Source organism: Watersipora subatra, chromosome 8 (assembly GCF_963576615.1).
Source record: "Watersipora subatra chromosome 8, tzWatSuba1.1, whole genome shotgun sequence".
In the NCBI taxonomy this organism is placed as follows: Eukaryota; Metazoa; Bryozoa; class Gymnolaemata; order Cheilostomatida; family Watersiporidae; genus Watersipora; species Watersipora subatra.
In genome coordinates, this window is record NC_088715.1 from 30,316,121 (window position 1) to 30,327,907 (window position 11,787).

Sequence of the window (11,787 nt, forward strand, 5' to 3'; positions counted from 1 at the left end):
ACAAAAAGGTATTCTAACATTCAGAGACACAACAATTGCATAACTCGACATAAAGCAAAACTATTTTGATGCCCTTAAATTGTTTTAGTATAATCGTTTCAGTTTGGAAGTAGTCAACAAGGTATTAAAATAAAACATTAATGAGGGTGTGTGGTTACTCACTGAATTCTGATGTTTGTCGAGACAAAGTTTTGCAGTCAGAGTTCAAACATGGTTGCAGAAGTGACCCAAGAATAGGGATGTATGGTCGGTCAAAGTGCTCAGCCAAAGCCTCAAAGAAATTGTACTTCTACAGAAGTTCAGCCTTTTCTTGAACTTTGGCAAATTTGTGGCTGTCAATCATTATGAACAAATTTATTATTGCGGCATAAAATGATGAAAAAGTTTGAAAGATAACTAGCCTAAATAGACTGACCTAAATATACCGACATAAATAGAATGACCTAAAAAGATGACCTAAATAGACTGACCTAAATGAACTGACCTAAATAGACTGACCTGAATAGACTGACCTAAATAGACTGACCTAAATGGACTGACCTAAATAGACTGACCTGAATAGACTGACCTAAATAGACTGACCTGAATAGACTGACCTAAATGGACTGACCTAAATATACTGGCCTGAATAGACTGACCTAAATAGACTGACCTTAATAGACTGACCTGAATAGACTGACCTAAATAGACTGACCTAAATGATAGACTGATGTAAATAAAGATCAGCCAAGCTTTAGCATCAGGTTAACTTATTAAACTTTAAAGCTAAAACTGTTAATCAAGTAACAGATGGTGAAGCATTTATGTATTAGCTTGATTCTTAAAAGCTCCATAACTGTTGATGAATTTTTTCAAAATAAATTAGTTTACCGATGTAGTTAAAAATTTGTTCTATTTTCTTATTTTGTATAGTTTTTTTTGTTTCTGAATAAAATTATCAAGATTTGATTGCAAATATTTGGGCGTGTTACATCGCAAAGGTTTACCCTTTTTCATTGATAAATAAGTTAGGATGTCAGATTAAAAATATTTTTTAGCATAGTTGGCCAGGTTACCATGTAGAAGCTTAGTCTCAGCATAGCTGACCTCTGCTCAAACAATTATTACAAACAGATTACGTTTTAATGAAAAGTGTAGTTGATATGTCTCATCAACTTTCAGGAAGTTTTTTAAAGGTTGTTCACCTTCAGACGAGTTTGACTAATATTTATTTTTTTTACTGGTAGCTAACCGGAAAAAATTAAGTAAAAGCTAAAATACATTAGAATAGCTGTTATTAACTTGGCTATTTTATTATTTGGGTGGCTAGTAGAATCAGCCACTTTATATACCTAATCGTTTCCTCCCTATCTTGGTTTAGGGTAAAATGTCATGTCACTTCAATTTTGGTGTCATACCAAACAATACTAAAATGTGAAAATATGCAAAATGTGAAAACATGCAAACAGCTGCCATCTTCAGCTTTATTGTGGCTTGCTACTGACTTCATTTAAAAAATTGCTATATGCCAGCCAATACTGTTACACCTTATTGTGGAAAAGCAAAATTAGTTATTTTAAAAAGCAGACTTTGGTTGACTATACAATTGATAAATGCCTCAATAGCAGAGCGCTGATCCATTATTCAGTCACTCAAACCAAAGCAAAGCTAATAAAGAAGATGAGTGATTGGTTGATAAAACAAATATCTGAATGTATCACAGTTGTTCTTGGAAACACAAAAATTGAATTTGAAAAAATTGTTACTAACGTTGAAACTTTCTAAAAACTGATCAGTTTGGCACAGAGAAATTGATCCAAAAGAACTAAAAATGTTGGTTGCATCCATGCACTATTGATTGGTTTTAACTGGTGCTGAAAAGATTCATGCTGTCTTACATAGTATATATAAGGCAAAGTACTTGTATAAAGAGTTTAACCTTTCTCAAGACAAAATATGCAGCTACAACCCAACTTTTGAATAGCTCTGAATTAGGTCAACTTTTAGTTATGAGGCTGTGGAGTCAGCAACCTTGACTCATCAAAGCCTAAATACTTGGTAACCGTGTTTTGGCACCAGATGAGAATGTTGATCCCAGATTAAAATAGAGAAAAACTTTGAGCAAATTAATACTCAACAATTATATTGTTGTGCTGTTTAAGTGAAAACATAGATAAGGACCAGATACAACATGTTTGGATTACTTTAAACAAAATGCCATACAAGCACTATTATCTAAAGTAAACCATTCACTAGTTTCTGCTTACTGATGGTACTCTTGTTTTATTGTTGGAGGAGACTCAAACTATTAGATGGCAATAGCTTTCCTTTTTTATTTCTATTATTTTTTGGTAATAGCTGACATTTGTTGTATTTTGAAGGTTTTTATATGTTTTAGTGTAGCTTAATTTTTGACGAACATAGAGCTTGAGACCTTCTGACGTCACAACTACACTTTTCATGTTTTCACGATCGCTCAATGAATAACTCTTAACAAACTAAAGACACCAGGCACAGTTATCTTTCACACCACTATATGAAATAAAAAACTAACCTGAACATGGCAATCAGCAGGTTAAGAAGAAAAATGTTTGTCAGGATCATGTAGAAACCAAGAAGAATAGATGTGAATCCCGCTGTTAAAATATTATAAAGGTTTGAGTCTCATTGAAAATCTGTGGCAGCGTATAGCAGCTATATACTAAACAAGACGAAGCTCAAGACTAAGAAAGAACTGATGGAGGGCTTTGTGAGAGTTTGGCACAGAGAAATTGATCCAAAAGAACTAGAAATGTTGGTTGCATCCATGCCCAACCGCTGTCGTCTTGTCGTAGAGGGCAAAAACATTGCCAACTAAGTACTGAGACTACAAGGCTTCAGTAATCACCTCGAGTCTCTTATAAAGAGTATTCATACATGCTATGGCCTTTGTCAGGGCCACCAACATGTTCAAAGAGTTGTTCCCCGTTGAAAACGTATTTAGCAGATTGCATAAATGCATCCAATAAACAATAGATAGCAGTTTATTGTTTAACTTTAATTTAGCAGGTTAAACATTAGATTAATCATATAGAGGGTACTTTTAGCATTAAAATGATAATAACATATTAACTGTATCTACATTCTAAGCTGCATAACTACACATTGAAGTTTGGAAATGTAAATACTTTAAGGGCGGCTCCATGCTTCTGCACATGGCTGTAGACTTGGTAGATATGATAATGTCAAATTTTAGTTGTCAGTGTCAGGAGTTGTCTACCAATATGGCTGATTATATCCAACACTCTTGTCAGCAAGTCGGCTAGCCCTGCCTTTATTCCAGTAAATATTTTAGCAAATCTATGGTTGTACTGAACCATAGATAAATAGCAATAGCAGAGTAGTGTCTTTTTAACCAAATTTCATGATGACCAATTTGTGGAGCAGGCGTGCGATTTGGCAAATATAAAATGCCTGAAGGCTAGCTCACAGCTATATAGCTCACAGCTATATAGCTCACAGCTATATAGCTGTGAGCTTATAGCTACAGCTTGATGTAGAGAGAACGTAATCTAGCTTTGTTTGTCAAAAAACCATTTAATAACAAAAAAATTTTTGCTCTTGCCACAAGTACACATGCTTTAGTTTCAAAGGTCTGCTTCATTTCTCATTTTATAAACATATTTAGGTAAGTATCAAGAATGGCTAATAATAGTTTTAAATGAAATTACTTTGATAATCTTCAAGGAACAGCTCTCCGTACATCTGATAATATGGTTTGTAGACAATATTTCGTATCAGAACATCATTGAGAACTGATTCAGGAAATATGATTGCCTGAGTGACAACTCCAAAGACAAGAATGATCGTCACAAGAACAACTATTAGGAATCCCAGCTCACTCATCTGCAATATAAATAATCACTTCTACCATTTTATCTGTTTCCTCTTGAACCTAAAAATATTAAAGAGTCCTGAGCGACTTTTATTGTGCAGCGACAAAATAAAAGTTACACTCAAAGCATGCTAGCAGCACGAGTGAGGTTGTCAATTTTTTTTTCAATGCGACTTTCCAAACTGGTCTCACAACTGCAATCCATTGATGTGTTAAATTATGGCAATTATCCTTAATCAACTAAAAATATGTTTTTGGATTTTTTTTTATATGTAGATAGATCATGGTGCATTTGGTTGAAACACTTGAAACATTGCCAATTAAGCACAACATTGCTTTCAGTGAGCCTCATTTTTTATATTACACGCGCTGTAGATAAAGAGCTAAGCTCCGGTAGTATGCTTTAATAATTCTCTCCGCTTGTGAGAATGTTTAGCATCACAGAACACTGCTCTTAATATGGTAAAGACTATTCGTTTAATCCAAATAGTGATTGGCTCGATGCAGTTGGCAGAGTGTCAGTATCCGAAACTAAATATTATGTGTTCAGTTCAGACAAAAATCACTTTTTCAAAACACACTTCTACCACTGCAAAGTTGTACCACATGTAGTTTTTGGATGGTGAGAATAACGAGCATGATTTTAGATTGGTCAGAGTTTGATAAGAGTTCAGAATTTCTCTCATTCTCAACACAAATTGCTACAACGATTATCCAACAACAATCTATGAAGACATTTATTCTGAGCAAGTTTCCTTAATCATGGGAAAATTACTAGCGAAGGTCCATTTTTGCACATCTTATTAGCTAAATCCTGGCATATCTATAAGAAGAACGGAAATAACAAGGTTGGAGTTAGCCTGGTTTAGCGCAATCACTATCATTCCATGACACACATGATGCTCATTTGGAGTTTGGCACAAGTTGAACTACTTGGCAATCGAGTTTTTCAATGAAAACACGCACCATGAAGCATCTAATGCGAGCATCTAATGCCAGCACTTGACCCCATGGGTCAAGTTTTAACCTAAATAATGACTCCATAAATAGCCACACAGTCTTGTCATTGCTTGGCTGAGCAGCATTCGTTTGGAGCATTGACATGTGAGCTACTCACATTAAAATAAAAAATCACTCAAGTGAGACAATGCTTAGAATGGAATATCAATGCGCATATATGTGCAAGTGACTTTTCCATCCTTCGCAGGCAAGATGGATTCGATAAATTGTTTTGGCACTTGTGAACTGCAAAAATTTGCTCAAGTTGTAAATTTATGCCATTTCCACAATGCAGTTAACTTGTGGATTAGCTGTTTTATGCATCATGCGAGTCATGGAAACATATTAAATAAAAAAGCCAGAGATATGTGTGGGGCTCTTATTACTCTTTCTTCTTTGGTGCGTTTTTAACATCACACAACAACGGTGTTATTGCAGTAAATACTACTCCACAATTTTGCAAACCCATCAATGTAACACAGTTAGTTGAGTGTCCGGGTTTTGAGCCATGAACACCAATATTTTACGAAATGCTTTAAATTCTTCCCCACAATGGTTTCAAGCACAATTGGCAAAATGAAGCGGGTTGTATAAGTATGTAGCGTGTAGATGAATACAATGCTTTTTGATGAAAATTTTAAAATAATTTTGTAGTTCCTTATGTAGCCTGAGTTAATGTATACCTTAGAAAACTGAAGCTTTGGTGCTTTTACTTCCTGTTCTTAAGTTGTGTACTCACCATTTTCATCATGATTGTAAAGTTTGGAGCAAGCGAATCAATAACATAGAAAACTTCGGTGAACCGTAGAAAGAATAGAACAAATGAGAAGGAGTAAAACCAGCGAGCCCAGCTAAAGTATTGCGCATTGACAGTAAATCTCATAATAATGCTGACAATGAGAATGGCAAATGCTGACATGTCCCGAATCATTGCGATCTCTCTTGACCAATCTGTGACGCGACTAATTTTGTTCTTCTTCGTTATCTAAAATTTAAATAAATATTTAACTAAACTGCTTAAAATTTACAACAAGTATCAACATCGTTGTAACAATAATACTCCAAAGTGATTAGAAATATATGCAGCCATTTTATAGGGAAATCTTTTTCAACTGAATAATTGAATAGTATTATTGTTTCGGTTGCCTTTTCCCGCAGCTATCACTGTTATATTATTGCGGATAATTTTTATCATCTCACATTTCCTCTCTTTTGGAATGCTTCCAGCAAACGGCGGCACACATATAGCACTTTTCTTGTATTAGATACTCATTTATTAAAACATTACTAGTGATTTATTGTTTTCAGCTACTGCTGTCACTGATGTTGCAACTAGTAGAAATTTTTACCTGTCACAGTTAATAAATCATGTTATTAATATAATATAGCCATGTAATACTATTATTAATTTGCAAATTAATCCAAATATAGTAAATAAGTTAAGTATTAAATATTTATGCTTTGCTTAATGTTCATACTTTATTTATACTTTACTTAATATTTTTATTGTAATATAATATAAATTATTTGCAATGTAGTAAGGTGGTGTTTCAAGAACTACTGTCATTAGCACAAATACCACCTTCCTCATCAAGTACCTGTCTTAGCTTGTCAATCAGGCTGTGAAGAGCATAACCATAGGTGATTATCTCCAAACAGCTTAGATTCCCAGCGATGCAACATGGACGATAATCTAAGCACATGCTTTTGTTGTTGGTGGAATTGAAGCCCCAGGAATCAATTGGTCGGAGTTCGGTCATAATAAAGAAAGCAAATACCGTCAAAAATGCCAGCAAAGCAATCTAAAACATGCATAATTCAAATATTCTTAAGGGTCATTGTCAATGAAGCCGTTTAATTTTTGCTCTTGCCAAATGTTTACATTCCTGCTTTACTAACTACCAAATATACTAATTTACAACAATACATTGCTTCAAGTTTTATACCTACATGTATAAATTTGGTCAGTAATTTATTAAAATTTGACAAAGCATAAAAATTACTAAAAGTTTCAGATTACACGAAAGGTGTGTAACACTCATCAGATAAAATGCTTAGTGAGGACTATACACACAATTTTGCATTGGCTGGTAAACTGAAATAAAAGCTCAGGTATTAAAAGCTAGATGGATTGGGTATATTATGAAACGCTATTTCGTAAAAGATGTTTCTTAGAATGTCTACACGTAGATATTAGTTCACTTCGTTTGTTTAGAATTGCCTTCTCGGGTGTGTAAATGATGAAATATTTTTCCAAAGTAAATAACTTGCAATTTCCCCTTTTTTAGAGTAAGGCTTTGCGTATGATAAAATTTTCCAGGCAATGTGGTAGTCAGCGCCGCTTTCTTTGAGGTCCCATATGTAGCTGGTTAGCTCGGTAGAGGGGCGTTTAGATGTGTCTTTGTGTGTCGATTGTGATGGTTATTTCTAGTTTTGAAGCTGTTTTCGGTCAGCCTAAATATGTGACTACTGGTTTTTTGTTATCGCTTGTTATTACGCTCACCTGGTATATTACTGATATACCAGGAAATTTGATTGTCGATTAAAAAAATAATTGCATAAGTTAAAGGACGTATTTTTTAATCGCAAGTAATTTTGCTGAAGTCGGTTTGTCAAAGAAAACCTTTTATGATTTTGAAGCTAGCTACCAGCAAGCTAATAGAATTGAAGGAGTGAATTAGTTAAAATACCTTTTGAAATTCTTCTAAAAGATAAAATATGCCTTAATAATTTGTTTGCAAAAATTCTCTGTGAAAACTGGACACAATTTAAGTTATTGTACACAGGTTTTACTAAAGTTTTACCTGTCAAAATATTCATCGAAAGTTTATAAAGGCACCGAAAATCTTTTTAGATTTCAGGTTGATTTATTTTGTTATTCTATTAATCTTTTGTTGTTACATTGTTGTTATCCATGTTGTGCAATTATCACACTGCATAGTTTAAAGCAAAAACAGTATGAAGAATTTACCAGTACAAATAAAAACTTTTTATCTGAGTTCCAAGATGCAACTAAAAATGTTATTTATTGTAAGTTTAGGAGATAAATTTTAGTAAACCATTCAATTAACTCAATTTTATTAGTTTTGTTTGTTTCAGAAATATCCTACTTAGCAATTAACAACTAACATAGATAAAAACGTTGCTTAAAGATTAACTTTCAAAAAGTTTTAAGAGATGCTATCAGAAAGTATTGTTATTATTTTATCATTTTCAACTGGTTTTGATGTTTGCGGGTGATCTGATTGCCAGGATATTTAAAGATTGAAACAATAAAAATATGATGACAATCAAAATTCTCAGATGAAGGACATGCGCAATTATGTTGTTTATAGTTGCAAATATATTGACAGAGGAGAAACAAAAAAAATTATCACTTCAACACAAAAGCCAATATTGGCTATAACAATGATAGCAGCTAGTGATGTCATTTCCAAACATATTTTCCTTTTGAGCGACTTAACCACTGATCAATTTTCTTTTCAATTTTAACCTTGACACATCATAGCAGTCAGATCACCTCAGACACCAAAAGCAATCACAGGTAATAGAAAATAGTGACAATTCCTAATAAAACCTATCAAAATTTCTTTTAAGAATAGAGAAAGAATAATATTATTATGCTTTATTAGTTATCTTGAGGTGTTGACTGATGTTCTAAAAAAAATCAAAGAGATTGACCAACTAGAAGCTGAGATATAGCCAGCCAAGCACAAGTCTACCTAATAAAGAATCAGAGAAAAAACCCTTCGAAAATCCCGAGAACTGTGACGTATGAAATCGACTTAATGGTCAGGTGCTGGAGTTGCGCACCCTTACCGCTGTTACGTATAATGATTGTTTTGGTTACGAGATGTGAAACGCTTATCGCGATAGTAAATAACTTACAGACTAGCTCTGGTTTCTCAGAAAAATCAACCAAACATTGTGTGATAAAGGCATTTGCCCACAACCCCTCGACATGATTTTTCAAAGCAGAAAAACAGATTTTGACTATTGTGCTTCAAATTTTAACTCGATCTCCACGGATATGCTCCGAAGATCATCTGTTCAACAAACGGCGTGTGTATAGTCTATATGTGACATCCGCGAGTTGCAGTTTGTTTAGAATAAGAAATGGGAATGTGACTTTTTGTTTATTCATCATTTTTCTACTGTGTATCTACTGCAGCATTTAGTTGATTTTCATGATTATCGTCACTATTAACAGACTGTAAGTTCACTACAGCCATAATCTTAAAAATACTAACTTGACCGTGCTGCTCTTGCTGTAAGAAAAGAAAACGATAACTTTTGATTTAATTTTTCTATTGATCAATTATCTTATCTATGATTATTTTTTATGATTAATATAATAATCATAATGCATATCATACAAAATAATAATATAACTGCGTATAAAATAAATGATGTAACTAATATAATTTGTAGAAAACTCCAAATGATAACCGAGATTGATGATTGATTTAATTGATTCCATTTATTAGCTATCGTTAAAAAAATCTGAACAACGCTAAAGATGAGTCTGAATAGGGAAGCTAAGTAGGAGAACAACAAAACTGAGCTGAACTAGCAAGATAGCAAAATGTTGCGACATAATAGATGCGTGTAATTATTTTATGCTAAAACTAATCTACATGTCAGAGGGACTGGTTCGGAATTCTCAGAGCAATGATTGTTAGACCCAATTTGATTGTTCTATATACTTCTAGGGATTAAATCAATTAAAACGCTGTGATTGTTATAGGAGAGCGCATTAGTTGGCTTAATTGACCAATGGCACACAAGTCGATTATATATGTCATATATTAATGATTACTAAAACACTTATGTTTTTTGGTAGACCTGTGTTTGGTTGGCTATATCTCAGCTTCTGGTTGGTCAATCTGCTTGATTCTTTTTTAGAACATCAGTCAACACCTGAAGATAAATAATAAAGAATAATAATATTATGCTTTTTCTGTTCTTTAAGTTTGCTTTTCAACCTGGTTATTTAAGCCTAAGCACCTACTTGCATTTTACATGCTACAAATATCAGCTATTGCCGAGAATGTGATGGTTACTCACGGCATAGTGAACACACTTCATGATTGGCGCACAAAGGGTTTTGTAGATTGCTTTTGGGTATGAGATTTTGCGCTTGCCGAATCCGCACAGTGTGACCTTTAAAAGAGAGTCGCCTTGGTTGAGCTGCTTTGCCATGACAGCGTTTGTTGGGTAGATGCTTTGTCTTTTATCCATTACCAGTTCTTCCATATCTTTCTTCTTTTCAAATGCAAGAATTGGCACCAACAATGGAATAAAGGCTACCAGCAGTATCTGCAGCAACATTTCAGGTTTTCGTACAAGTTTTATTTTTCAAAGTATCAAATTTACATGTATAAAAAAGTTTAAAAATAATTATATTAACCTACTAAATCTGTTTTTGAAAAAAAAATGAAAAAGGTTAACGTTTTAGGTGGCTAGAACTAGCAAACATTAAATATTAATTCATCAGTTGCAGGGTATAATAATTTTGAGGAGTATTGAAGCACACGGCGTTTGCTGACATGCCCTTGTTTAAATATGATGTTACAGAAAAGCTCTAACAGCCTTAACAGTGATGACAAGAATTTAATTGTTAACACACGGTATATTTCATAGTTTAGACAATTTGGAATGCATTTCTTAGGTATGATACTACTGGCTTGCTTGTAGTTTTAGACTGAACTGGTGGGTGCTAACTTTTTCTCCCTCTCACTCCCTCTTTTTCTCCTGTTTTTTTCTTTCTATCTCTTCACTTTTTTTATTTTTTTCACTTTTTTCTCTATATCCCTTTTGTTTTTTCTTTCTCTCATTTTTTTTTCAATTTTAAATTTATTTTTGTTTTCATTCTTGCTCTTAATCTTACTCTTACCCTCTTTATTAAAATGCAATTATGATCCTGATATAGTAAAATATTCTTCCTAAGACAACTTTGGTATGAAATTCTAAAAATTTCCATAATAAAATCCTAAAAATTTTGTACTGGAAAAAAGCTGGTCTACTTCTAGTTTATTTATCATAGGAAAATAAAATGTTGGTGGTACATAAAAACATAAGTTACAAAGTTTAGTTTCAAATGTTTAAGTACTTGAAATACTTCCATATGTATGACTCGTCTTACAATCAGATTTGTGAAGCATTATATTAGCTTGAGTTCCTGGAGATAATCCAATGCCTTGTTCGGTAACGGATGAAACTTTGTATGAGACATGAAATGCTATCTTAATTTCATAAAAGAGTTAGCAATCGTTTAATTTCACGTTTAAGGTAAAACAGAAACAATGTAAAAAATTGTCAAAATTTATTTTCCTTCTTTTTATAATTTAATAATTTAAAAAAATGGCAGCCACAATTCTCATTCAAATTTTTTTCAGAAAATCCAGTGAGTTAAGAAGAACGTGCATTATCCATGGTTCTATGTTGTATTTAATAACATCAGCTCACACGATGTTCTTCCAATACTAGACAAAGACTATTCTGTTTTAATTAATTTGATTACAACCATGCTAATGTTTGTGCATTGTTGATTAAATTACTCAGGATACCACTTGATTCATTCTCAACTATGTCAAGACTTGTATAACTTACAAGACCCTAAAATGGCAACATAGCAAGTAATAAATAATTCAAATGCATTCAGATATACGAAATTGGAGTTATTACTTATTGTTTACTTAATATGAAACCTTCAGAATGAGATGTTGGTCCAGTCGAGTACTCATTTACCTTGGCATCTAAAATAACAGAAATTGTTCCACTCTTTCCTGGAGCAGTATAATATAAGCTGCCATTTGAGTTAAACTGGAAGCAGAAACCTATTTTCTCTGTGTGAGTGAAACAGTACACAGAGTTTACTTTTGTGTACTGTTTCACTCATTTATAAGCTGTCTTGATAGATATCAGTTGATCTT

The 11,787-nt window shown here is 33.2% G+C and overlaps 1 protein-coding gene across 1 annotated transcript; it reads right to left on the reverse strand.

Moving 5' to 3' along the window:
• Nucleotides 1-233: 233 nt before the first annotated feature.
• On the reverse strand, nucleotides 234-5,708 carry LOC137402158 (transient receptor potential cation channel subfamily M member-like 2). Its single transcript, XM_068088637.1, has 4 exons — nucleotides 5,592-5,708; nucleotides 3,690-3,864; nucleotides 2,534-2,615; nucleotides 234-332 (listed from the first exon to the last, which is right to left on the reverse strand). Exons 1-4 carry the CDS (start codon nucleotides 5,601-5,603, stop codon nucleotides 290-292), a joined length of 312 nt encoding a protein of 103 aa, XP_067944738.1. The 5' UTR covers nucleotides 5,604-5,708; the 3' UTR covers nucleotides 234-289.
• Between the last annotated feature and the right edge of the window lie 6,079 nt (nucleotides 5,709-11,787).

Bases quoted from the DNA above. Each gene is read 5' to 3' on its own strand.
- LOC137402158 (XM_068088637.1), bottom strand. The intron at 2,616-3,689 runs GTAATTTCATTT...ATATTTTAACAG, and splicing joins GTTCCTTGAAGATTATCAAA to CGGGATTCACATCTATTCTT. The intron at 333-2,533 runs GTTAGTTTTTTA...AATGATTGACAG, and splicing joins CTGCTGATTGCCATGTTCAG to CCACAAATTTGCCAAAGTTC.